General features: G+C 54.7%; 2 protein-coding genes across 18 annotated transcripts in view; one reads left to right on the forward strand and one right to left on the reverse strand.

Moving 5' to 3' along the window:
- On the reverse strand, positions 1–26,663 carry USP2 (ubiquitin specific peptidase 2). Of its 6 annotated transcripts, XM_054525254.1 has the most exons (14): positions 26,409–26,663; positions 25,376–25,643; positions 17,657–18,471; positions 5,051–5,101; positions 4,403–4,526; positions 4,097–4,208; positions 3,890–4,000; positions 3,639–3,703; positions 3,014–3,117; positions 2,846–2,926; positions 2,621–2,699; positions 2,347–2,454; positions 2,051–2,171; positions 1–1,718 (listed from the first exon to the last, which is right to left on the reverse strand). In XM_054525254.1, exons 3-14 carry the CDS (start codon positions 18,428–18,430, stop codon positions 1,631–1,633), a joined length of 1,818 nt encoding a protein of 605 aa, XP_054381229.1. In that variant the 5' UTR covers positions 18,431–18,471; positions 25,376–25,643; positions 26,409–26,663; the 3' UTR covers positions 1–1,630. The 6 variants fall into 6 exon arrangements, with proteins under 6 accessions (XP_054381229.1, XP_024110769.1, XP_054381232.1 ...); XM_024255001.3 differs by lacking the exon at positions 25,376–25,643 and having other exon boundaries at positions 26,409–26,650; XM_054525257.2 differs by lacking the exon at positions 2,347–2,454 and having other exon boundaries at positions 2,579–2,699; positions 26,409–26,609.
- The window catches only part of LOC129048798 (uncharacterized), a 163,639-nt gene continuing 163,189 nt past the window's right edge, over positions 26,585–27,034 (forward strand). For 11 of the 12 annotated variants that reach the window (XR_010135595.1, XR_010135607.1, XR_010135583.1 and 8 more), the window contains exon 1: positions 26,585–26,852. Coding sequence is in view for 2 of the 12 variants with exons in the window: in XM_063711467.1 (XP_063567537.1) it covers positions 26,827–26,852 (26 nt within the window). In the remaining 10 variants the exon portion in view is untranslated. The remainder of the gene's footprint in view (positions 26,853–27,034) is intronic. The other variant, XR_010135590.1, reaches the window with a different exon arrangement.

Here is a 27,034-nt window from a genome sequence, read left to right on the forward strand (position 1 = left end):
TGATTTCTCAAAGCTATTATTTATTCTGTACAAGGTTCCACTGTACATTAGACATTCTTCTACTCTTGCTTACACAGTAAACAAGTGTACACTTGCCCTTGGGCTCAGGTTCACAGGTCTTCTCTGGAGAAGGGTGTCAGGCCAGTAAAACTCAGGATGTCTTTCTCTGATGCCTCCTCCTAGGAGCCTGGAACGTGCCAGGCTCCGCGGGGCACAAGCGGGGCCCAGCTGTGTGGGTGAACAGCTTTACTCTCTAGGACAGCACAGAGTTTTATCCAACTATGTAGGGCAAAATTGAGCCCACAGGAAAGAACCATACAACTGAGGCAAGATGTCCCCAAATACCTAGGCTCCAGCTCCCAGGGCAGGATTGGAGACCAACGCCAAGAAGAGCTGAGGGGTGGCCTGGGCATCCCTGAGAAACTCGGTCCAAAGGGCCTATTGTCTAGGAGGCTCTGAGAAGGGGGCGGGGGCAGGAAGGCCAGGGGGAAAGGGATGTTAAGAGAATAAATAAAAGGGAGAGAAGCTCTAGGGACGAGGGGCTTGTGCTATCCTTCAAACAGCTGGGGAGCAGACCAGGGGTGGGTTAGAGGACGTGGGCGGGAAGAACTTGATGCCCTGTCGGAAGGAATCTACCTGCTTTCTTCTTCGCCTCACTGCAATGCACGAGCCAGGGCTAAGGGCAGGATCCCTTTCCCGGGCGGGTTCGAACACAGCACTGGGCAAAAGGGAAGAGGCTGAGGGATATTTCAGGAGGGGCAGTTACCCCCTGGTCCCCAAATGCTATAAGGCACAATTCTTGGAGGCAACTAAATTCCATTCAAAACATTAAAAAACAAAAAAAACAAAAAAAACACCCAAACCCCCAAAACAGAAACTTGTTTTAGATCCCAGGTCTACTGTGGCTGTGCTTGGGGCCTGGCCAACGCCCACCTAGCACCACGGGGGGGCTAGCATTAGAAAAGTTGTACTTGGAAAACAATAAAAGGACCAGTGCAATGTCCCAGCTATGAAGAGGCCTGAAGGAGAGCACTCCAGTCTGAATACTTTAGTTATGGAAATTAAAAAAAAAAAAGTTGGGCTTTTTAAAAACCAAAATCAGCGTTTTCCAAAGATGTCCCTTCGTCTGTCCCCTGGAGTTAGCAGCGTGAAGAAGGCTCTTGGCTCAGGGCTCTGGACGGGCGAGCGGTGCGAGTTGGAGATGGGCGCCGGCTCCTTCGCGGCGCGGGAGTCCAGGCGGCGATGCTCCCAGCGAGCTCCAGAGGGCGCTGTCCCCTCGGAGGCGCGGGCGCTGCGGCAGGAAGCGGCGCAGCGAGGGTCTTCTCCCCACAGACGCGGTTGTTTCTGACACATGGGAAGACCACAAGTTTACAAATGCAAACGGAGACGCCGAGGGCACGGGGCGACGCTGGCTCCACGTCCAGGCGATCTTCCCTGCCGGGCCACAGCTCAGGAACGCCCGGCTCCTTGCTCCAGACCCTGACCAGGCTGCATCCACTCCTGCTCGGCAGCTTCAGGTTTTTCTCTTGTCAGGTTTGTGTGTTGTTGTTGTTGTTTTGTTTTTGTCTTTTTAAAAAACTTAGGGAGCGGGGCCACCACGGGGAAGGGAGAAGGGACGTGGCTCCTGGCGCTACATTCGGGAGGGCGGGCTGGCCAGTTCGTAGAAGAGCAGGTAGGCGTCGCTGGTGCGCACTTGGCTGGAGGACATGGGAGTGACGCTGTGGAGAGAGCGGGGAGTCAGCCCGGAGGGGGCAGGATGCGGAGACCCCGCGCCGGCTTCTTTCCGTGCCCCCGAAGCCGGCCGGCGTGTCTTTCAGGGAGCCTCCCCACGGGCAGCGGCTTCGTGGCCTTAAACTTTCCCATCCATTCGCGGTGTAAGCCGTGCAGGGTGTGGGGGGGGGTGGGGGGAGGGTGGGGGAGTGGGGGGAGGGTGGGGGGAGGGTGGGGGAGTGGGGGGAGGGTGGGGGGAGGGTGGGGGAGTGGGGGGAGGGTGGGTGGGAGGAGAGTGGGTGGCTACAGCCAGGGGCTCCGGCCCTGCCCTGGCTCTCACCTGGAGTCGTTGAAAGTGTGCCACTCTCCTGTCCCTGGACTGCGACAGTAGGCTGTATAGTGGCCACCCATGGTGGTTCCGGAGTGATTGGACACAGCGTACAGGTTGTAAACAGCATGGTCTGAGGAGGAGGCAGCCGTCAAGCCCCCGAGGCCCCCCTGCCCCGACTTCCTCCCTCCAGCCTCTCCTTCTGGGTCTCTGAGCAGCTGGTGCTGGCAGCTCCCCTTCCTCCTGCTCTCCCTCCGGCCTTGCACACCTGCATCTTCATTCTGCCCTGCCTACTCAAAGATACTCACTGGTGTTTTCTGAGGCAAATTCTCTTAAGTCCAGGTCTCTTAGGGGGAAGTTCACAAATGTTGTGAGCTTGCTGGTTCGGATCCTGGATTCTGAGAACCGCTTCAGATCTGGCATTGACGTGACTCAAGGATAGTCAAACCAATGCAGAAGGGCAGACAACAAAAGGAAAGCCTACACGGTCCGTTTTTTCCGACTGTTCCCCTCACCTATGGGCCCCTTGTCATCAGTTACCCTTGAAAGTCATGTCCCAGCCCTGATGGATCTTAAGGATACGGAGCACCAAGATCTTTGGGAACCTCTGGATGGAGAACTTCTTTATACACCGTTTTCTGCCTCGGCAGCGACAGCATGTCTGAGAGACAAGACAAACAGAAAGAACTTGTGGGGGAAGTCAGTGGGCCCCAATCCAGTCACTCCTCAGCTGGATCTGCTGGTATCAGCCTCTTCCCAGTAGGTCCCACGGAAATTTGTTCTTGCTATTACCGAAGGGTGACTTACTGGCTTTTCATCTCCATCAAGCACATCCTCTTTGGTGAAGAGCCTCATGCAGTCCATTAATGTCACCTCAGGATAACCTCGCTGGGAAGGGGAAAAAAGCAAAGGTCAGAGGTCAATATGAAAGGACAGGAGAGGGAGTTCAACAAGGCGGGCAACTGGGGTGCATACCTTAGCAATGGGCAGTGAGAGGTCCCAGAAGGGGTCGAAGACTGTAGAACAGTAACCACAATCTGTACACGTCAGGGAGCTCTTTAGCTGCCCAACAAAGAGATCTGGGGAAGAGAAGGCCATGAGATGCTGAAATACAGGAAGTAGAGCATGGTCTTCTGCACAGCAGCTTTTATTTTTTTTTTTTGAGATGGAGTTTTGCTCTGTCCCCCAGGCTGGAGTGCAGTGGTGCAATCTCGGCTCACAACAACCTCTGCCTCCTGGGTTCAGTGATTCTCCCGCCTCAGCCTCCCAAGTAGCTGGGATTACAGGTGCCCACCACCACGCCTGGCTAATTTTTGTATTTTTAGTAGAGATGGGGTTTTGCCATGTTGGCCAGGCTGGTCTTGAACTCCTGACCTCAGGTGATCTACCCGCCTTGGCCTCTCAAAATGTTGGGTTTACAGGCATGAGCCACCACGCCCGGCCTGCACAGCATCTTCTTTCTTGCTGTTCCTGCTTTGCTTTGTTGAACACCAGGCAGAAACAGGCTTCCCCGGGAGAGTGATTCTTGGGGCTTTTCATGCTCCACTCAGGCAAGAGCAGGCAACAGTGAAAATAGGCCTCTTCCCTTTCACGCGCTTACCCCCGATCCTACTGTCTTCCCGTTCTAGATATTTTCTCCACATCTGTCGGCCTTTCTCGTCATCACTAGGAACCAGAGAGAGACAACAATTGGGTCAAAGCTCAAAACTGAAGTTTAAGGGTCTGTCAATCTAGATCCTAAATCTTCAAAAGTAAATCAGATTATTCCCAAATCATTAACCCCAAAGTGGTGGGTAAAAATCTTGAGTTCACAGAAGTTTTGCTTCCCCACAGCATTCTCCTCTTACTTACGGAAGATGATCGAAGTTCTCAGGGTTGGACTTAGGTCTCAGTGTCACTCGGTTCACCTCATTATGGAGCCCATCCAGAAGAAAGCGAAGGAACTCCTGAGCGTCCTGCTGACTGAACCCAAAGGAAGGAGGGTGAGCAACACCTCTTGTCCTAAGAACCTGCTCCTACTGCCACCCACCTGAGAGGACATGTCTGCAAGGCCCTTACTTATAGCCAACAAAGCGCGGTGCGTATCTCTGGATCTGGGTCTTGAACTCAGATGGGCTCACCACATCACTGGGGGATGAAGTCCATATGGTCTGAATTAGTTTTGCAAACTCTATTGGAAGGAGAGAGTGTACAGGACAGCTGAGATATTTTCTATAAGAAACTCTGAAACTAGAATCCCAACAAAAAGCAAGCAGAGAAAGACAGACAGGATAGGAGTGTCTAAGACACAACACCTAGAACAGCCCCAGGGGAGTGGAGGAGCATCTGGGGGTAGGTAGGGGCACGTGACAGAGGGCCCCTCACCTTCCATGAGGGCTGTGTGTGCATTGCTGCCGTGGTGCAGGTCCCGCATGTAGAGCCTCTGGAGGCAGTAATCTCTCAACTCCCGAGTGTTGCTCAGGCACTGCAGAATTGAGTTCATGAAGCACTGCAAGAGATGACCAGGCTATCAGTGGGGAGACGAGAGTCCCGTCTTCACCTGTGTTACTTACTATCAGAGGCTCTCTGGTTCATCTACCTAGAATCCTTTCATAGGAGGCTATCCTTTCATAGCCTCAAGTTCCTCTTTTCATAAGTGAAAGGGGTGAAGTGAGGCAAACCCCCACTCCAGGCATAGGTGACATAATTGGTTATTTACTATAGAGGTGCACAAAAGGGCATGGATGTGACAGACAGAAGTGTGTGGGAAGTGATGGGCATCCTTTAGGGGAATGATCCAGGAGAGGAGCAGGCTGATGGGTAAAAGGGCAACTCCCTTTTAGCAGTGCTTCCTGCTGGGGGTGGGTAAAGCACAGCCCAGCAATTCTGTGAAACACCAGCCAGGAAGGGCAAGTGCCAACTGGCTGAACGGGTAGGGAGTCAGCCACAACCAGGAGGGGACTCTGGTTATATGGCTCCTGTCAGGATAGTAGGGGGTGGGCCTGGGGAAGAAGCAGCCCAGGAAGAACTCACCGTGTTCCCAAGGTTTCGAAGACCAGCCAGACCCTGGGCACTCTTAGAATTCTGTAAGCAAAGAACATATGGCAATAAGGTGGAAGCAAAGATGCTAGGCCTGTGCTGGGCTCTCTCGTGCAATTTTCTAACCAGCTAGAGCCACAGGCAGCAGGCCACACATAATAGTCTTTCTTCAACTTTACCCATCTATATACTTTGTAGGAAAGAGGATTGAGGAATGCCTGTTATTTTCTTTCTTTTCTTTTTTTTTTGAGATGGAATCTCATGCTGTCACCCAGGCTGGAGTGCAGTGGTACGATCTTAGCTCACTGCAACCTCCACCTCGTGGGTTCAAGCGATTTTCCTGCCTCAGCCTCCTGAGTAGCTGGAACTACAGGTGTGTGCCACGATGCCCGGGTAATTTTTTGTATTTTTAGTAGAGACAGGGTTTCGTCATGTTGGCCAGGCTGGTCTTGAACTCCTGACCTCAGGTGATCCACCCGCTTCGGCTTCCCAAAGTGCTGGGATTACAGGCGTGAGCCACCGCGCCCTGCCTAAATGCCTGTTATTTTCAACAACCAACAAAAATATTCTTCAGGGCTTTACTTTATTGAGTGTGTATTGACTATGCATCTCCCTACCCCCCATCTTTATGTTATTCTCCATTCTCTGCTACAGTGGAGACTAGGAATTCATATATTTGGTACATATTGACTCCTTACTATAAGAAATTTTGAGTCACAAATCCAGGTGCTATCTCAAATGACCTATATTTGTACTCCTAGAAGTCCAATATATAAAGTAGCTCTCATAATAGACACTTTGAGGAGGTTTTGAAAAGTTAAACAACAAAACACCTTGAGTTTCGATCTTCAGTTGGGAAAAACTCAAGTAAGCCTGCCATTGCCAGAGACAGGTGGAATTCCTTCCAGCTGAGCTCAGCTCCTAAGGGCTGATTAAAGGCTGGGAGAATCCTCCCTGCCTGGCTCAGGTTTCAACATCCTGACTGGCCACTGGCTGGGAATCCTGGAGATGGCAGATTGGGCCCGCAGAGGCAAGGGCCTGGCTGAAATTGCCACTCTTGCTGTTGGCCCTATACCGGAGGCGGGTGAGGGGGGTTGGAGAGAGAACGGGTGCTGGATCGAGGACTCTGAGCTTATTTGTCAAGGTCTCTTGGCTAATCCTGGGCATATCTCCAAGGAGTCAGAAAACCTTCAGGCTCAAAGGGTTAAAGGAACAGTTTGCAGATGAGTCTGCCACCCACTCTCTCAGGGAGGGGACTGGGAGCAGGCAACTCTGGAGCAACACTGGGGCATGCGTGGGGCCAGCTCAGCCCTGATCAGAACAGGAGCCTGAAATAACTCAGCTAAAATTACTCATGCCGTGTGCTGACAGCCTATGAGGCTGTCAGCAGCTCAAAGCCCATGAGGTTGTCAGCTTGCGGGGAGGGGGGTGGGTGGGGGAGGAGCAGGCTGAAGGAGGGCTTTTCTCAAGAACTGCCTTACCGATCCCACAAGTAAGAGGATCCCTTCCTGGCCAGCTGTCACGGCTAGCACTAACAGGTAGGGAAGAAAAATATACCCAGAAAAGAGACCCAGTTTAAACCTGCAGCTAGAGAGAAAGGCCAATTGGCAGCAGGTGGGATATAAGCATCCTTAGAGAACTTGGCTAGGGCTGGCAGTATATGGCCCCACACGACATCTGAATCTGACTAACTGACAGTCAGCAAGAGGGCCACAACAGAGATAATTCCCTGGGACAAAGACCTTCTCAGCATTTTCCAGAATTGGTGAAACGCTGCAAAAGTCTCCATGTTGCCCACTCGGAACTAAATGTTAAAGCTTGCCCACAACAGAATACCCATCCTTACGTCTATTTTTGGCAGTGCTTTATTAGTTCTTAGCCCCTGTGCCTCAGATGACATCTGTCTAAACAGGCTGCAGGGGAAAGCATTCTACCACTGGTGACCGTGTCAATGTTCACCAAAGCAGGCCCTCAGCTGAGACAACAGTCACTCAGCGCTAATGGGGGTGGGGAAATGGGAAAACGGAGTCATCTGTCTACAGAAGCACTCCTGTGGTGTTTTAAGATGTTGACACTTAATTCTGACCCAGCAATGAGGGGCAAGAAGGACACTTCATCACCCACGATTACTATTCTTGAGGATCTAACCCCTCTATTGGGCTGGGGGGTGGGGAGATGGGAGAAGCTCCTTTAAGGCATCGTTAGGACCCTTGGTTGTTATGTTTTAGGGTGGGGGTTGATGCCTTTGTCTAAAATTTCCTCAGCTCAAAACCACATGCCAATTTCTAGGTGCTCTGTGTAGAAGGCGGGTGGATAACAGGAGTGGGGGCGACAGAGGAGGGGGAGCAGGGCTGCTCTATGCCCAGCCAGATATTCTTCTGCCAAGAATAGGAAATCAGGAGCTCCAGGGAAAGTCAGCACTTTTCATTTCAGAGGGGAACAAAATGTGCCCAGAATGACCTTTCTTACAGGACAAACAATCCTACCTCAGGGTCGACAGGGAGAAAGGGGCTAGAACTGTGGAAGGTGGGAGACCCTGCACAGCCAACCTCTTTAGGTGAAAGCCAGAGAAGGAAATGACCCCAGGTGTTATGATGGGACACATGTGCAAAGAGTTGAGAAAGTTTGGACCCAGTCTTCCTTCCACTCAGCCATCAGCAAACCTAGTTTTGACTCAGTAGCAAGCACTGTTGCAGGGAGCAGATGGCACCTCCACCATCAGCAAATAGACAGCTTTCACCTCTAGAGGAGAGGAGCGGGGGCTCAGGAGAGCCCTGCCTGGGTTAATGCAGAGGTAGCATCTGGGCACCCTTCCGTAGGAGAGGCCGAGGTTTGTGTCTTCACACCTAAGACCCCAATCAAGGGCTTTCCCGCCTACCTCACCTGTGTGGTGAGGGTCGCCCCAAGTCCTGGCTGCAGCTAGGAAGCCTGGTGTGGCCCTGGCACGGGGCAGGGCACGCACTGCCAGCACGGGAGCTGGTGCCTGTTACATAAGACCTGTCAAGCTCGGGCCCCTTCTCCCTTCCCTAGGCGGGCAGCGCCCAGCCTCGGCCCCGGCATTCCCCTGGGGGCTGCTTCTGCGGAGGGACCCGCTGCCCGCTGCATAAATGGAGAGGACGGAAAGAAGGGGAAGTTGCCCTCTGTCACCTGTCCGCACCTCCTCTGCCCTTCACAGGGTCAAAGGACCCCGGTCACTAACCCTTGGGAAAGAACCCTTGGTGGACAGTGAAGGGGAGGCGGCCCCTTTCTGCCCAGCCTTCCTCGCCGGGGTTTGGCCTCAGAGCAGTACCCCGGCCGGGTCCAGCGTGCTGCCCTCGCACACCGATCGAGACCCAGTCAAGGTTATGCTTTCCTGCACCTGTCCTGATAGGTGCCAGGAATTGAGAGGCCAAGAGCCACCACCTGGTGCCGGGGCCACCGAGAGGGAGGGGGCAAGGGGGACTTCCTCGGACCTCCACCCGGGGAGGGGACCACGAGTAAGCGTGCGATCACCTGGGGAGGGGGCATTCCTTGCCAGGAGACCCTGGGAAAGGAGGGGTGGGGGCTGGGAAGAATCCGTCCCCTCACCTAGGGGCGCGTGGCGGGCAGAGGCCAGGGAGAAGGCGGGACCCCAGGCCTTCGGCGCGGGGGTCCCGGAAAAGGGCCCGCGTACCTTGGCTTTGTTGAGCAGGAGCCCCACGAAGGTGGAGAGCAGCAGGGACGGGGAGAGAGGGGAGCGCGGCCGCAGCTCCTTGGCGAGGGCGGGAAAGGGGGCGGCGGGGGGCTCCTCGGGCAGGGTCACGGTGTACGAGGTGCGCATGCTGGGGGGCGGGCGGCGGGCTTTGGCCCTCGCTTAACGTTGGCAGCGGGGGCGCGGGGGGAGTCCCCGCGCGGTGACACAGTCCGGACGCCGAGGCCGGCGAGACCGCCACAGGACAGCGTCCGCGGCGCCCGGAGGTAACCGTTACCGCGGGGCCCGAACGCGCGCTCCTCCGCCTCAACCTCCCCGGCGTGCGCCGCCAACCGCCCGGGTCCCGGCTCTCGCGCTCCGGCCGACTGGCTGCCCCGCCGGCGCCTCGGGCCCGGCGACGTCAGCGTTGGGGCGGGGCCAGACCCTCAGCCCCGCCCCACCTCGCCTCCATTCCGCCCCCGGCGCCGGCACGCGGACCTGAACGAGGCGGCAAGGTCGGTTCTACCCCGCCGGGCCTTCCCCGCGCTCCCCGGCGCCCCCAGCCCGCTGACCCCCGGCCAGGCAGGCCCGCGGGGGAGGCAGGACCGGAGCCCGGAGGCCCTGGCCGGTCTCGGGGTTGATGCTCAGCTCAGGATAAGTGATCTTTGGGGCCCGCAGAGGACGTCTCCCCAAGACCCAGTGTCAACCGGGTGAGCTTCCCCCAAGGCACCATTACACTTCCTAACTCTTGAGGGGGCTGCAAAACATTTTGAGAGCGTGATGAAAGCTCTTCTGTCTTCAGGGCGAAATACGTATATGCACAAACTTTTGTCTAGAGTTCCGGGGGTACTCAGGCCCTCGTGAAGCCCCAAATTCATGCAGTCTGTGGAGGTCAATGGGCCCAGGTTAAGAAGATGGACCTTCACGGCCTAGGGGCTGAGCTGCCCTCCTCAAAACAGTCCTGTTTGGCTTCTTTCAAGAGAGGCAGTGCTCATATTTTATAAGGTCCAATAGGTCACCTTCTCATTTGGCTCCTGAAAAGAACCTTTTCTGGTCTCTTCTAACCAATTACCCAGCTCCAGCTCTCCCATTCTCAAATTTGACTTGTTTTGGGGAGCTGGGGAGAAAGCAATACAATAGTGGGAAAATAGGCGCTCAGCTGGCATGGGGCGAGTGTTCTACTCTGGCCTTAAGCGCAGCCATGCTGTAAGATCAGGGGTCTTTAGGTTTCGTTTCTGATGCCCCACCCCTCCACCTAACAGGGAAGCTCACGAATCTGCCTAGAGAAAGTATCTTGTTTGGAGCTTGCTGGCTATTTTTAGCCAGTATTTTTAGCATTTAAAAATACTCCAAGAGGCAGCAGTGTATGCTGTTACTCATCTGTGGGCTCCTTCTGTTCCTTCTGGTGTGCTCATCCCCACATGTACACGCACACATGACCGCAGCTACATGGGGACTGTGTCCAGGACACATGTATGGCGGTACCCTAGGCCACCGACAAAGCAGCAATTTCATGCCAATGAGAGAGGGATGGGGACAGTTGCCCCCTCCCCTGTGTGCCAGCAGTGTGGTGGGAGAAGGGGGCAGGGGACAGGAACCACAGGCAGTCTGCTTGTGATCAGTGAGAGTGGGCATATGAGGAGTGGCGATCTCTACAGTCACTGTCCTCACCCAGACTCTGACTGAACCTGGACCCCGGACAAACTGCAGCAGCCTTTCTCCAAGCCTCCTTTCCAGCCAAACGCTTTCAAGCCAGCCCTACACCATCTGAAGCAATATTTGCATCTGATCTCATCACTCTTCTGTCCTGAAACAACTAGAGCACCTGCCCTTGCATCCAGCCCCGAAACCTCAGATAGCCTTTCTCTAAGGCTGTTTCAGATAGCCTTTCTCTAAGGCTGTTTCAGATAGCCTTTCTCTAAGGCTGTTTGTCCACAGGCCCACCACCCTCAGTCTTCTCTGACCACTGCTGTCAGCCAGCCTGTGCTTATCCTCTGCTGAAAAACCAAAACTGCCACTCAGTAAATACTTATTAGATCCCAGGCACTGGGTTAAGGGTTTTATATATATTATCCCAGTTAATTTCTATAACATCATGCTGTAGTAACTATTACCTCTATTTTATTTGTTTTTTTTTTTTTTTTTTTTTTGAGACGGAGTCTCGCTCTGTTGCCCAGGCTGGAGTGCAGTGGCTCAATCTCGGCTCACTGCAACCTCCGCCTCCCGGGTTCAAACAATTGTCCTGCCTCAGCTTCCCGAGTAGCTGGGATTACAGGTGCACACCATCATGCCCGGCTAATTTTTGTATTTTTAGTAGTTTCACCTTGTTGGCCAAGCTGGTCATGAACTCCTGACCTCAAGTGACGTGCCCACCTCAGCCTCCCAAAGTGCTGAGATTACAGGCATGAACCACCACGCCCGGCCTATTACCTCTATTTTATAGGTGAAGGACCTTAAGCCTAGAGAGGTCAAATGACTTTCCAGGACTGCAAAGTTAATAAATGACAATGTGGGGCTTTGTCTTACAGCAAAACCCACGCTTGTAACAGGAAATTCTGGGAGGTACTTCCTGCTCTCTGCCAATTACCTACTTGTAAATTCTGCCTAAAATTTGCATCTTCCAAAAGCCTTCCCTATTAACTCCACCCATCTCTAAACTCTCCATTACTGCATATCCTCAGTCTATGCGCATTCAGTTTGCATGGTGTTAATTTATCTTAATATGTTTATCTTTGTTTTATAAGTGTTTCGAAGAGTCCTATAAATGGTCTTAGATTGTGTGTGGCTTGTCATGGTTTTGCCAGCACACTGAAACCTCCTCAAGGGCAGGGTTGTGGGTTCTCTTAGTGGGTTCTTAATAAATGGTGTTGATCTTGTCTCTAAAGAGGGCCAGACCAGCCTCTGCTAGGAATCCTGGGAGTCCCACTAAGCCTCAGAGGGTGGGGTGTGAGTCTGGTTTTGCGTGTTGAACACATGTGCTGCTGGGCTTGGGGGAACCTGCCCAAGAGGTGCTCACCCCCTATAGCATTTGGCCTGTTTCCCCATTACTTAGACACAGTGATGTAAGCACTCCCACCCAGGACATCTGGGTGTTCTGCCAGCTTGCTCTCCCTCTTCCCTGGGATTTAGGAGGTTAGAGGGGTTGCTAGGAGCAGGGAGGGCCAGATGCAGAAAGCTTTAGCGTGGGAGCACTTTGAGAAGTCTGGGGTGGGGGGAAAGAATTCACACAGGGTCCAGTCTAGTCAAGCAGGTCTGACTGCTGCAGGACATGGCCACAAAGGACCTTGGCTCATCTCTCGGCCAGCCAGGTCTCTGTGAGATCCTTTCTCTTCACTGCCATTCTTGGAGTGGGATGGATACAAAGGATAGAGGCTTCTGGCATCTGAATCTGGCTCTGGCTCAGTGACTCTCTGTGCTTCAAATACACAAAGCTAATCTGAGCTGGGCTCATTCCTGCATCCTGACTGCTGTTCCTCAGAACCTGGGCTTGGCCTGCTTCCCCTATAGGATAAGTAATTTTTGTCACCTTAAATCCTTCCTGGCATGAGATGGAGTGATATAAATGAAAGTTAGGGCTAGCTCTACGAGGGCAGGGACTGAGAGTATCCTGCTTCTCTCAGATCTGCGTGGGCAGCTTAGGCCAGGGTTTGGTGACACTGCTGGGGCTAAGGCAGATGTCTTAAAGCCTGGCTCCCAGCATGTGCCTGCGATTACCACCACAAATGGACAGACCGGTGGCCTGATTGATTGATGGATGAAAAGGTAGGGGCTCTGAGTCCTTGTTAGGGGTTGGGCTTTTGCCCCACAGTGCACCCTGGGGAGAGAGGGTCAGCCCATCCTCCCCACTCTCTGTAGGAAGGTCTGCTTCCCTGCATGACGTGGACCCCAAGAGGCCAAAAGCTCCGCGCTCCTTTGAGCCCAGGCAGTCTGGCCTGAACCAGCTGGATTCCAGAGGCCCACACACCTCCTTCTTTTGCATATGTCTCCGTCTGGGGCGCTAGTTTTATGTATGTATTGAGGTGAGAGAGTACAAGGGGCCACGTGTGCAGCTTTGGGCTCTGAACATGATGTTCATTTCTGCAGCTGGTGGTCAGTGGAGCGGCTCCCCCAGGGGCAAGGAACATTTTGCCAGGCTTGGATTAACTTCTGCATTGCTGAGCCCCACCCCAGCACCACATTAACTCATGAAGACATCCTGGAGTGGGGGTGGAGGAGGAGGCGGGAGGATGGTGCTGGGCACCGATTGAGAAATTGAGCCTGGATAAGGCAGCACCAAGGCTAACAGCCAGGATACAGCCCACAGCCGGTCTGCAAGGGATGGAGACATCAGTATCTTGCTGATTCTAGTCACAAACCGCAAACCCACTGCCCTTTCCTTCGCAGCAGCTAGTACAGCTCCTGGCCAAGGGGCCCCTCTGGCTTAAGGTCCTTTAGTGACCTTCTAATGCTGCCAACACAGATTCATGACCTCAGGAAGTTCAACCTCCTCAGGGTGGCTGAGTGATCCCGGGGTGGGAGTAGGTGAGGACAGACCCCAGGATCTCAGGCTGCCAAGCTGGACAAACAAGAAAGTAGGGATGCAGGCCAGTGTGACTGCGTGAACGGAGCGAGAACGCGAGGGACGAGAGGCGAGTTGTACTTCTCACCTAGGAGCTCCAGGACAGCCCCTGCTATCCGCAATTTGTTCTCTTTGGAGTAACCTCCGCTCACTGCAGGGCGGCATTCAAGTCCAAAGTCCCACCCGAGGGAAAAATCACATGACCTCAGCTTATATAATCTCCCTGTCACTGAACAGCTGGAACCCAAGGCTTCGGAAGATGAGTCAGCAGCCCCAGTGGCAAATAGGACCCAGGTATTCAGTTTCCCAGACCTTTGCTCCTAGAAACAGGTCCTAGAGCAGAGGGCAAGAGTGTGGAAGACACTGGGTGGGTGAGAATAGGCTGGGCCAGACTCTGAGCCTCGGCCCTGGCTCTGCATCCGAGTTGCAGGTGCCCAGCTTGCTGACTGTGCTCTGGAGGGCCCTGGGCCAACCCCTGGCCCTTCCTGGGGAGAGGAGAGGGTGGCCTGGGCAGGGCGGGGCAAGGGCTGGACAGAGGCCAGCGGGCAGAATGCCAGGGCTAGGGAGGAGCAGCTGGAGGGGTGGAGTGGAGGGGGATTAGGGAGGATCGTAGGGGTTAAAGCGCAGCCCTGGCAGGGCTCAGTGGGAACAGCTTGTCCTTCCATAGACCCCGGGAACAGGAGAGGTGGGGCGGAGTGGGGAGATGACAGGGTTGGGATTGGGGCTCCTGGCTCTCTGCAGGGCTGAGCCACCTGAGCTGGCTTGGAGTCCCCACTGGGGGTAGTGAACGCTTTTCTTCCACCATCACTGTTCCTCCTCTCTGTCTGCATTTTAAGTAGAAGGTGGAGTCTCAGGGGAGGCCCTCATTATACAAGTGCTGAGCTGCGCCCCCCTGGCCTGGCATTTTGTTGGTGCTTACACAAGCATGGGGAGAGGATCATTCTGAATTTATGTGGTGCCCCCTGCCACCCCCTGCCAGCTCTGTACTCATGCTCAGCTGAGTCTGTGATATTCAAAGTTAGTGTTGCCTGTTACTGTTAATGAGGGAAAGAAGTCTGGCTAGAACTGTTCTCCCTGGTCACAGCCTGCTGTTGACCTCCCTTAATGAATGCCAGCTGTAGCTCCAGTCAGCTACCCTGAGAACCCCCTGGGACACAAGATGTACTTTTTTTACCCTCTGTTTCTCCCATGGGGTTGGTGGGGGGGGCTTCCTACTCTAGTCAGCTGCCAAATGCCCCCTTTCTATGATCTCTTTTCCCCCCTTAAGTTTAAATGACCTCTTCCGCAGCATTTTATTGATTTCACATTCTTCCACCTTCATTATTTGCTTTGAGCCTCATGGCATGCTTGTGAAGTGGGCAGGGCAGGCGTGATTGTTCCCTTTTACAGTCTAGGAAATACAGCCCAGCTGATAGGTGTCCAAGGTTAGAGAGGCCAACTGTTCCTTCCACTGGTCACGAGCAGCCCGTCCCAGCCTCAGATGACCTCTCCCTTTCCGTCCACCTGTGACACTCAAGAACACTCAGGGCTGCCTCCCGTTGTACCTATTTAAGAACTTATTTCTCGGCCAGGTGTGGTGGCTCATGCCTGTAATCTCAGCGCTTTGGGAGGCCGAGGCGGGTGGATCACCTGAGGTCAGTTTGAGACCAGCCTGGCCAACATGGTGAAACCCTATCTCTACTAAAAATACAAAATTAGCCTGGTGTGGTGGTGCATGCCTGTAGTCCTAGCTACTTGGGAGGCTGACACAGGAGAATCACTTGAACCCGGGAGGTGGAGGTTGCAGTGAGCCGAGATCGCACCACTGCATTCCAGCCTGAGTGAGACAGAGCGAGACTCCATCTCCAAAAAAACAAAACAAACTTATTTCCCTAAGTGAATTGTGAAGGCACTGAGGGCAGGGACTGTTGCTCGCACACATCTCTTGCCTCCCAAAGCACCGGAAGCGTACAAGGAGGACTAACATTTACTAAGCAACATGCCAGGCACTTTCACATACATTATCTTTTCATTCCTCAAGTACTCTATGAAGTGGGAACTATGATCACTCGTTTTACAGAGGAGGACACAGGTTCAGAAGCTAAGGGACCTATCTGAGGTCACACTGCTAGTAAGCTGAGCACCACAAATGAGTGCCTCAAAAGGCAAGATCCCCAGATGGAGATCTAGAAAGAAACGGGACCCAGTTTTAGAAAGAAGTGGTCCAGGCCCCACGAGCAGGGTTGTTCTCACCTCAGCAAGACACGCTCTGCTCCAGGAAACGAGGATAAGAGGGGTGGAGAGATCAGGTCGAGGTTAAATAAAGGTCTTGTACTATTGACCCTGGAGAGGCCTCTGCTGGTTGGCAGTGTCTTCTGGGGCATGAGCTCAGAATGAAACACTAGCTCAACTGCAGGGCATTCCCGGCTAAAGTGCCTTATGAGTTGCTTCTGGATGAGGGTGGCTGAGTTTGTCCCAGGGCAATCTGCCACTTCTTTGAGGTCCTCTCTCAAAATTCCCTTCACCTTGGCCCTGGAGCCGGGGGGAGGAGCCAGGGTTGTCCCTTCTGGAGAGGTGGAGGGCGGCAGACTCCCAGGAGGGTTGGGCCATGCCTGTGTGGGGAGAAGGCAGATTCCCAGTGGAACCTGACCCCCAGTAAAGGGGAATACTGCTCTCATGATTGGGGCTGAGGGTGGGTCTGTAGTTTAGTCTGCGGTGAGGTTTTCCATTTCAGCATGCCTAGAGATCACCCAAAGAGCTTGTGGAAAGAGCAGCTTCCCAGGCCCCATCCCGAGAGAGTTTGCTTCAGTGGGTTTGGATGAATCATTAAGCCCTGCAGTGACTCTGACACAGGCAGTCTGCAGACCCCACTTTAAGGAGCACTGCTGACCATGAAACAACCTTTCTCTTCTGAGCAAGGGGAGGGAGCCCCGCAGAGGCTTCTAGGACCCAAGCCCCTCCGAGGAGAGCCATATTCTAATTGCCCTGGGGTTGAACAGCACCAGCCGAGTCCAAGTGAATCCTGCTCCACTCCAAGCCCAGCACGCGGCACCCTGAGAGCTGATACTTCCCCGCCAGGCCAGCTCTGTTGTGACACATCTCTCTTCTCCACTCCTTTCTACAGTGGATCCAGCCCTGCCTTGTCAAGTTCTGAATGTTCTGGGAGGCACCAGCATTTCTATCTCCTGTGCCACTTCACAGATGGCACAACAAAGCCAAGACTCCCTAAGTCATATTATCAAAGTTGCTCTCTCAAGACCTTTAGTTATGCAAGCTTCAAGGTCCTGCCCCTATTCCTGAACCCCTGCTGCATTTGTCTGGATCAGCCCTCCAAGCAGCATTTCTTGTTGTGGCACGCTGTTGTTTTCAAAATGTACTTGTTCTAGGAGTAGGGAGGGGTACATAAGGTAATGGAGGAGACACAGCACCCAGCCCTTCTGCCCATATGCTTGTCTGTCCATCTGTCCACCTGCCACCTACCCATGTATCCACCCACCCACCTATCCACCCACCCACCACCCACCCATCCATCCATCCATTCATCCATGCAATCAGCAGGTCAGCCCCCATTGTGGGAGGCACGTGGCAGGGGATCTAGAGATAGGATTTCTTTTTCCTTCTCTGAGAGCTTGCCACCTAATGGGCACACTAATAACTACAGAAAAGGCAGATGTCGTCAGTGCCCCAAGAGAGGCTTGTGCAGGGATTAGTTGCGAGCGAGGCCATGCCAGCCCTTGGTCAGTCTCCAGCAGAGCCTCTTCCCTCATTCCAGCTGAGGCAGGGTTGGAATAGAGATATTGGATTGTCTCAAGCCCTAGATAAAAATTTCTCCCCTACTTTCTCCAAAGCCATATGATAAGCATTGCTGTCTGATACCTTGGTCCTGAGTATGCCAGTGTCACTCAGAGGAGAGTCCCTCTTCCCCTGATGTCTTATGTCCAAATGTAAAGCCGGGCCTTGGGGCTAGGGAATAAAGCCTGCACAAGACGGGTGATGCAACCACAGCAAGGAGGCCCTCCTGCCACAGGGTGCACTGGTGGTCTGGGGCCCCCCGCATCTAGCCCAGGTTGGGGCAAGGCCTGCAGGAGACACTGGCATGTCACATAGAAAAGGAGAAGGTGAGAAGAGTGGTTCATTGGGCGCAGCAGAGCATTCCTGAGAACACTGCTGGACTATCCTCGAGTGCACGGGCCCTGAGTGGGCTTTCTAGGCGGAGTGGGAAGGCCCCTCCCCTCGGCACAGAGCCCTAGGGGCACCAGATGTGCCAGGATGACTTCTCTTGTTTGTCTCCACCAGGAGCAGCCACCAGCTGCCATCAATCATCAGTCAGGTTGGGAGTCGAGCCCTCAGCCTGGCTGTTCTCCATCAGTGGCTGCCTCCCCAGCCCATCCCCGGTCCCCAAGGGTAAACTCACCATGCCGTCTCTCCCCGGGGAGCTGGAGCGGCTGGGCCCAGGGGCCTGACCCTTTCCCTTCTCCCACAGTGTGTAGCGGCCAATGGGTCGGTAGGTTGGGCTGAGGATTTCAGGGACTCGTGAGGGAGGGGCCTGGGAGGGCACCTGAGATGCACTGCCCTTGCGACCATAGTTCTCCAGGTAGTCGACCAGGTACTCAGGGCGGCTGGCTGCCTGATAGAGCCCCTGCAGGGTGCAGAGCTCCTTGCGCGTCCGGGCCAGCATGGGGCTGCGGCCCAGGTTCCCGGGGTCTATGCGGTAGCTATCTGAGGTCCGGAGGCTGGAGAAATCCCGGGCCAGGTCTGATTGGCTGTCCGACTTCTGGGTTAGGGTCACCCCCTGGTCATAGGGATTCACGGGCAGGTAGCTGAGGCAGTTGTTGGTCACTCCATGAGGGAATCCGCTGCCCCCGCTGAGGCCACTGCCTGAAGGCCGCTCAGTACCCCGGGTCTGGCTCTCTGCCCGCTTACCACCCCCAGTGATGTCGGGTCTCAGCAGGGGGCGGCCCCGGTCATAGTCCAGGAGGGAGGAGGGGCCATAGGTACGGGGACGGGTGAGGAAGCTGCTGGTGGGGACCGGCTTGAAACCAAGTTTGTCCTTCTCCAGTAAGGAGGCAGCCAGGTTGGCCCCATAGGAGGAGGGGGTGTAGGCACCATAGCCCGACTTGGCATAGTGGGCATCTGTGTAGCGGGCCGATTCTGTGTAGCGCTTCAGGGTGGAGGAGAGCTGGGACATCCTTCCGGGCGGCACTCAGTGGGGACTGGGAGCCTCATGGGCTGAAAGACAAGGAGAGTAGTTGTCAGAGGGCCCTGCCAGGTGTCGGGCTTCCACAGACCCGCTCCTTATCCCCAGCTGGGCCAGAACCTCAGAGCTCCCAGTCCATTTCCACAAGAGGCAGGCTGGCTGCTGAGAAACACACATGCACGCAGGTGTGCACAGGGGCTTGCTTGCACCTGTGTGCTCACACCTTGGTGAGAGTGCGAGGGATGAGGTGGCTTTTATATGCCACACGGGGAGTCAGCGCATCATGGCCATTCAGAGACTCAAACACGCAAGCAGGGGCTACCCGACCTCCACAGCCCACCAAGCCGTGCAGTCTTCCAGCTCAAATCCCATTGCCTCAGCATCTGCAGAAACTCTTGAGCTGGGGGGATGCCACCGACCCCTGGGTTGAGAATGCTGGATATTTCAGGAGTTAAGACCACTTCTGTCCCTTCTGACTTATGTGATGAGCAGGTGTCTTTTTGGAATCCTAGACTGTCTGTGCTGGAATGACCTGAAGATCATTTGGTCAGATCCCCTGTGAGGCCAAGGAGGCTCAGGGGAGGAAGTAATGGGGTGTGGGTGGGCTGGGGAGGTCGTGAGTGAGCATGCAACAATGAGGGGCCAGAACGTGGTCTCCAGACCCTTTCCCCAGACACCAGCACCTGCTGCGTGGTCCCACAGTGAGGGACACTCACTTCACTGAGCTAAGCTTCTGTTCTAAGTGGAGTTAGGGCCCTGTGGTCTCCCAAGAGTTCCTCTACCAACACAGGCTTCTTCTACCAACACGGATCTCAAATTGGTCCTAGCGATGCTTGTGCAAAGGTGGCCCCCTACAGTCCCAAATCTTGCACTGCAGGTGGCATTCCCAGTCCTTCCCTGCTCCAGTCCTGCAGCTGGGGAGGGTCTAGTGAAGGAACACAGACACTGCTGAATGTGGAGCTTTGAGAGCCCCAGAGGATCATGAATTTTAATCTATCTGTTATACAGATGGGAAAAGTGATGCTTATTTGCCCCCAGCCACACACCAGCAGAGCCAGGACTGGAATCCAGGTCTTTAAAATCCTGGCCAGTGTTCTTTCCACTTAACCTTGAGTTACCACCCCCGCGTCAGATTTAGGGTCAGTTGGGGACCCCCAGAGGCCTTCCATCACCGTAAACGTGCAGCCTGTATCCAATGGAGCTGGAGTGGCAGAGGAGCAAGTAGGGTCAGACGCCTTTCCCTGAGGGCATCAGGGGCTCTTGGGGGGCTTTCTAGGGGGACGGAAGCAGAGCCATCCAGGACTCTCAGAGTCGTGGGACTTGCCCTGTCATGGACTAGCTGGGTGATTTTGCACTAGTCATGTAACCTCTCTGAGCCCCAACTTCCTCATCTGTAAATGAGTAAAACCATCATCCTCATAATTCCTACCTCACAGGGCTGTTGTGAGGAATAAATGAGATAACAACATGTGAAGGGCTCCACAATGACAGTGGTTACCATCTCCTCCCCCAGCTACTGCGAGGCAGCATGGCTCCGCCCTCTGAAGGTCTATGATAATATCAGGGCTGGCTGTCTCCCAGCCTGGCCAGCCTCTGACCTCAGCTTGGGATGCCAGGCCTCCCCCTGCAGCCCCCAGCGAGAGAAGCAGGCAGTGGGCAGACATCTGGCCACTCAGCAGACACTGGCTGGGCAACCCAGCCCATTAGGGCAGAGAGGAGCTGGTGCCAAACCCCAAATGCGAGGGCTTGGCAGAAAGCTCTAGAATCCCAGTCCACACAAGGCTTTGGGGTAGGTACAGGGGTGAGAGATGAGCAGGTGGCTTCCACATAGGCCCGGAACAGCATTCCTTGACCCTGCCTGAGAACTCCAGCAGTTTTCAGTCCAGGCTGACATCAGAATGGCCTGGTCCATCTTACTGTCTACCCTTTTGCCACCTGGCCCAGGGGGCCCCTGGCCCTTCATGTACACTCCTTTGCTCACTGTGCCCAGCACAACTTTCACCCCTTTCTAGGAAAAGGTAACTGGGGGATGATGTCACACAGCATTAGAGGGAAACCGCAGGGGGAGAGACAGACAGAGGCACAGGGTGGGGGTGGGGGCCCAGTCCTGCTCTATTTTGCTTTGGAGAACTCCATCAATAATGCAAAGTCAAAGAGACTCCAGGTCTCAGGAGCTGGGCTCTGGGACACCAGGCAGCCAATCAGATACAACCCCCCCAACAAGGGTATGAGCTCATGGCTCCTCCCCACAGCTCTCCCTCCCCCTCCCCCACAGTAAGGCTCTCAGGGAATTGGTATTCTGCAGGCAGCGCCCCAAGCCTGTGACATCCCTTGGCCCTGCTGATGACGCAGAAGTGCTGGGGCCAAACAAGGTCCAGAGGACAGGGACAGAGAGCTCTGAAAGGCTTTGGAGTCGGAGGTGGGGCCACATCTCTGGCCCACAGATTCCCAGGAGGGCTCCCAAATCCCCACTCTCCCTCCCATCTGGCAGGTGATTGCCAGACCCGTCTGCCTGCTCCCAGCAGCCCTCCCATCACTAATACTCTGTGGAAGCTGCCTCTCGGCTCTGACATCTAGCTACAGTTCCGGTGCCTGGGGAGAGGGTTCCTACTGGGGCCGGGGCCTTCCACATGTCTCTCCCCTCCCGCAACCCCCAGTTTCACTCTCAAAGGTCCTAGCACCTTCCAGGTGAAAGCGCAGCCTGGGTTGGTGCCCCTTGGTATTACCTGCACCGCTGTCCCTGGAGGCCACAGGATGCACTATGGGCAGGAGAGCGGGCTGGGGCCCTGGCCGGAGTCTCGCTGCGCAAGACAGGGACAGGACGGGCACTCACATGGCTGCGAGTCTCCCTGTTGCCACAGGAACAGCCTGAACTGAATGGCCCTTTCATGGGGCAGTGGGAGGCAAGCCGATTGGCTGGGATCCCCCATACCCCTCCCTGCCCAGTGCGGGGGGCCCCTGCTGCCCAGCTCCTTTCACTGTTTACCCAGAGCTGGCAAGTACAGGCACGCAGCTCCAGGCAGCGCCTCCCCAGGTGTCTGCCACCTTGGACAATGGGGGTAGTCCCCTGCCCAGCTTCTCCTCCTGGCCATCTTCACTGAGGTGTCCTGACCCTTCTTTCTCTGTCAGAGATTCCTGTCGCTTTGCTCAGTTTCCCTCTCCTGGGAGGTGCAGCAGAGTTCCTCTGCACAGAGGCACTGGGCTTCCTGTCAGGACATCTGAGCCAAGCAGCTGTCACCCCAGCCGGCTGGTGCTGATCACCTCTGAACCAGGCCCCAGGCATATTGAGAACTTCACATGCAGCTTCTGAGTCCGTCTTCTCTGCAGTCTCACATCAGCTCTCATCGGCCTTTGCCATGTGACGCATTCTTCTAGATGTGCTTCATACACAGAGCACCCCAAAAAGTCTTGGTGCAGGTTTAAGCTGGGATTCTTTCAGACATAAATGTCTCCAACTTACACACCTCTTTGGACAGATTAAATTATTTAAATTAAAATTAAAAAACATTCACAATTAATATATAAGAAATTTAAATATGGAAACTTTCAAACGAAGTTCTTAGCATTCGTATTTCTGAAGTTATTAAAGCTTAAAACTGCACTAAGGCTTGGGACACAGTGTATTAACTCACTGAATCCTCCCGACTCCTTTAAGCGGTAGGTGCTGTTATCATGTCCATTTGCAGATGAGGAAATTGGCGATGCTGGGAGTGATGTGGATTTCCCAAAGTCACACTGGGAGCAGTGGCAGAGCTGGGCTGGACTCGTGCTCTGTCTGCTATATCTGGCCTGAAGCCCAGACCCCTGCTTCACTCTTCCCTGGCTCTCCATGGGACGGGTCAGGACTGGGACCTGTGGGTGGGGTTTGAGGGAAGGACCACCACAGGATCCAGGTGTCCGCCATCCAGCAACAGCATGGGGTGTACAGACTCCGGCAGGAGCAGCCCTCTGGATTTTCCACTGCAGGTGAATGAAAGCGAAGCCAGGCGCAACTCGAGCCCCAGAACAATACTGATCGGCTGTGAGATGGTCCAGGAAGCCTCCATTTCACCCACTGTGCCAAGCCCCTGCGTGTCCCCTGGCACCAGCATCTACCCCAGCTCGGGGCCTTGGGTCCCTGGCCTGTTATAGCAAGTCCCTAGCCTCCTACCCTGGCTGCAGCTTGGCCCACTCCTCAAGGTACCCATGCTGGGTGAGTCAGAGGTTAAAATGAACCCCGTCCCCCTGGGGCAGCCAACCCCTTTGCTTTAGCCACTGTCATTTCCTGTTGCTCATGTGAAGGGCTCCCTAACCTGCCCAGCCAGGGGAGGGACTTGCTCCCCAGGAATTCCAGGCGCTCCTGCCCCTGGGGGCAGGGGATGGGTGATGCCCCACATCCCAGTAACCTTCATGGCTTCTCTCTGCCCAGATCTGCTTGGCTTTCTGGGGTGAAAGCCTGCTTTGCTACTGGGGCCTGGATAGAGAACCTCTAGCTGAGTTTCAGAAGCATGCCTAAACAGGGTTAAGTCTCTTCCCTCCTACTCAGGTGCCCAGAAAAGGTGAGTGGGGAGTCCCAGGCAGTCCCGCCAGGTGGTTGGGAGCCTCCACAGTGGTGACCTCAGAGCTTCCTAAAGCCACTTGCTAACAGCATCAGAATGTGCTGACCTTGAAGGACAAGGCGGGTGAGAGGGGGCCCTGTATCCTTCCATCTGCACTCCGACCCTGCCTCCCAGGTGCTCGGGTCACCTGCTGCACTATCTGGGCACAAGTGTCTGGTCCTGGAGGATGGGATGAGGAAATCCTGGCAGGTGTAGAGGACATGGGTAGAGTAGGGGATCGGGGGGCGGGGGCATATTTATGCTCAAACAGTCCTTGAACTCTGCCTACTCCTCTCAGGCCCCAGGGCCTGGGCTGGCCCCCTCCCCTCCAGCCTGTCACTAGGCTCTATCAGGGGCTAGCACCCGCTGATCCACCAGCCTAATCCTCTTGCCTGCCCTGGCAGAGGGTCATCCAAGGGAATTTGGGTCCATTTCTCTTTCTTGTGCTCCCAGTAGTTACCCAAGAGCTGGGGGAGGGGAGGAGGTAAGATAAAGAGACTGGAGATAAGGCAAGAATCCTGACTGGTGGAGAAGAAGTGGATGGGCCCACGGGAGTTTCTATAGGGTGCTCCTTGATTTGGGGTGTGAGTGGGTGGGGATCTCTACACTTCCAAGACAAGGCAAAGAAATGGGCTTCCAGGCAGTATTTGGATCCTTAAATTCTCTTTTCCAAGCACCTCTGCCCAGGTACTCTCCTGGTGCCTGCTCCCCAGGGGAGATCTCCGGTCTCTTTCCTTCTCCTCTAGGGCCTCATCTTTCCTCTGTTCTCAGCCTCCAGAGGAGCCTTTGGTCTTGCCCCTGACACCCACCAGGCCCAGTGGGGTGGCCTCTCACATGCTCTCCCAGATTCACTGATGTCTTTCCTCTAGGTAGAGTCCCAGAGAAGCTCAGATACCAAAGGGGCAGCTACTGACCTGTGTCCAGGGGCACTGGATGGGAGCTGGGGGCTTCTCCTTCCCCAGCAGGGCAGGGAATGCAGTGGAAAGCCCAGAAGCTGGAGCCTGACTCTGGGCTGGGTAATCCGGAGCTCAGGTTACTGGCTCCGATATATATAGTATCTTATCTGACCTCGCAGACTCGCAGAGATGGCGAGTGCAACTCACTTGCATTCCAAGCCCCGGGAGAATTAAAGGGGCAGTGGCGTGCCCACCTTGAGGGGCTGCCCTTTCGGGCCATTGCCAGCCAAGGACGTCTGTGAGGACTCTTGGAAGGGGGGCATTTTGAAGGGGAACAATTGGGAGATTCAAGAGGAAAGAGGACTGAAAGGAGCACAGAGGGGTGGAGGTGGAACTTGAGACAAAAATACGGAGAAAGTGGATTTTCCGGAGCAGTCAGTCACAGAATTAGAGAACAGGAAGAAGCTATACAGTTAGCCCCACTCTTAATTTTGAGATAGAGTAGACCTAGAGAAAGAAAGCAGCTTGCTCAAGGGCATATCCAGATAGTGAGAAGCAGAAAGGGGACTAGTACTCAGGTTTCAGTCCAATATTCTTTTCTAATGGACTTCTAGGCCTGGGCTTGGAGGCTAGTTCTTTCCCTTATTGGCTCTGAAATAGTGGATAAGTCACTTAAGTTCTCTGAACTTTAGCTATTCAATCTGCAAAACAAGAATAATAATAATAATGGTCTATCTCAGTTGTGAGGATTAAATAAAATATTTGTAAATTTCATGGCCCATAGTAAGAGTTCAATAAACAATGATGATTATTTTGAATACTTCCACTTATTATTATAATTAGTGGTATTATTAGTAATAGTGCCTTACCAGGTGAACCTTCCTAGGGAGAAAAGGAAGGTTACTCCTGGGGAAGTGTTCCTTTCTTTTTTTTTTTTTTATTTGAGACGGAGTCTCCCTCTGTCGCCGAGGCTGCAGTGCAGTGGCGCGATCTTGGCTCACTGCAAGCTCCGCATCCTGGGTTCACGCCATTCTCCTGCCTCAGCCTCCCGAGTAGCTGGGACTACAGGTGCCCGCCACCACGCCCGGCTATTTTTTTTGTAATTTTAGTAGAGACGGGGTTTCACTGTGTTAGCCAGGATGGTCTCGATCTCCTGACCTCGTGATCCGCCCGCCTTGGCCTCCCAAAGTGCTGGGATTACTGCACTTTGAGCCACTGCTCCTGGCCGGAAGTGTGCCTTTCTAACGCCAGAGAACAGTCCCATGGTTTTCTGAACTGACCATGTCCCATAACTGGGAAGGGCAAACAAGGCTTGCCATCTTCCTAGATGTCCAGTCCACCAAGCAGAGAAAGGCCAAGCCCATCTGGGCTCCTTCCCCCTTTGCCTAGAAAAATACGGCAAGCGCAGCTTCCCCCAGGCCACCAGGAGAATGCTTGGCCCCTCTGGGGTGGTTCCACTCTACCTGTGGGAGGGCTCAGGATTCCAGGGCCACGGAGCCGGGCTGGGCAGGGTCACAAGAGGAAGGAACCGGGTTCTTAGCCTCTCCGGCCTTGGTGCACTTGTCTGCTCCCAGGACGTTTCTCGATGGCTCTCCCCGAGGACTGGGAGTACCCAGCCTGGTGCCTCCACCCTGTCTTAGCACAGGCTACTGACTCAGCCCAGGTCCTGATGATGCACTTCAGAGGACGCCCTCATTCCAGTCCTCATTCTGACTCCAGTCTGACATGCATCTACAACATCAAAGGAGGGGGCCTGCCTCGACCTTAGCCCAATCAGCTCTCCTTTCCTCTGCTTTACGGGGGTCCATCTGGGGGATGTTCTCATGTCCATTCCAGGGGAGGTGAGCAGCCCTTACCACTACCTCCAGCTCAGTCCCATTCTAAAGGCAGCCAGGTCAGGAGGTAGGATGTTCACTCTTCAGGGAAGGGCTAGAATGGGTTGGCTAGGGCTTCCCTTGACTGTTGAGAAGTTGCTCTCTTCGGAGCACCGCGTGCCTGCTTCTGGTTTGGGACTGGTGAGAATTTCAAAGCTGCCTCTTTCTGGTTTGGGATTGGTGGAAAATCTCCCCTGCCGCTTAATTGTTGCCCACCCCCCGCCCCTATCCTCCTTTAACAAACTGACCAGATACAGCCCGGGGAGCTTTAAGAGCAGCGAGTGAGCTGCACGCACACGTGGGGAGGGGGTTTGTCAGTGTCGCTCTCGGGCCACATACCACCGATATACACAGGGCACAGCGGGGAGGACCCGCCAAAGCAGCATTTCCTTAGAATACACTGATCAGCACACAGTTGGCTCTTCCGGGCGCCCTGGGCTGTCAGCAGGCAGCCCTCACACAACTGGCAGACACAGCTGGAGCGTCCCTGCACAGCCGGCTCTCTCCCTATATTTCTAGTGTCCACTCTGCCCAGGCTGTCGTGGACACCTTACTTTCTGAGCTCCAAACCGGCACTGATCCCCGAATCCCCCCTCCCGGATCCCCGACAGGTGGCACGTACCCTCCTCTTCTTGGAGGATAGACGAGTCGAACCGGGCACAAGCATGGAGCTGCGGGTGAGTCCCGGCTGGCGCTGGCGCTGGCGCTGGCGCGCCGCAGTGAGCACCAGCTGACGCAGAGGGCTCCCCGGCCTCGGCTCCTGCCTGCCTCTCTCCCACCTCCGCCGGGGGCAGAAGGGACCTCCCCGGGAAATCGGCGCCACCCAGCGGGCAGCCGCCTCATCGCGCCTGGGCCGGCAGAGCCACACCCCGCGTCTCGCGTCACTGAGTCGCGTCACGGCTATTGGCTTGTTCCTATTGTGGCGTCATTAGAGCCCGGCCCGGCTGGGGTCTCCCAGGCGACCGATATACACAGAGAACCACGTGGAGGAAAAGCACGCGAGTTTGGAGGGGGTGGAGCAGGAACAGAGGTGGACTGGAATGTCACACGACGGGGCAGCTGGAAGGTATTGGGAAAGAAGAGGGGTCATGGGAGAAGGCTCGGAACTTGAACCCTGGGGCGTATCAACTTTCAGTTTTTAGGGAAGGCTAAACGTCCCCCACTCCCCTTCTCACCGGGCGGGGGGAGGTCCTGTTCCTCAGCCTCTTCGCTTTTTCTCTGCTGTCAAAGATACTCTCCGCTCATTTT

Source organism: Pongo abelii, chromosome 9, assembly GCF_028885655.2.
Source record: "Pongo abelii isolate AG06213 chromosome 9, NHGRI_mPonAbe1-v2.0_pri, whole genome shotgun sequence".
NCBI classification, from domain to species: domain Eukaryota; kingdom Metazoa; phylum Chordata; class Mammalia; order Primates; family Hominidae; genus Pongo; species Pongo abelii.

What these genes read in the sequence shown, in the direction of transcription:
- USP2 (XM_054525254.1), bottom strand. Translation starts at nt 18,430, where the DNA reads ATGTCCCAGCTCTCCTCCACCCTGAAGCGCTACACAGAATCGGCCCGC. An exon ending in GGAAGACAGTAGGATCGGGG is followed by an intron (nt 3,118 to 3,638) that starts GTAAGCGCGTGA and finishes TCTCTTCCCCAG; the next exon opens with ATCTCTTTGTTGGGCAGCTA. An exon ending in CACACTTTCAACGACTCCAG is followed by an intron (nt 1,719 to 2,050) that starts GTGAGAGCCAGG and finishes CTCTCTCCACAG; the next exon opens with CGTCACTCCCATGTCCTCCA.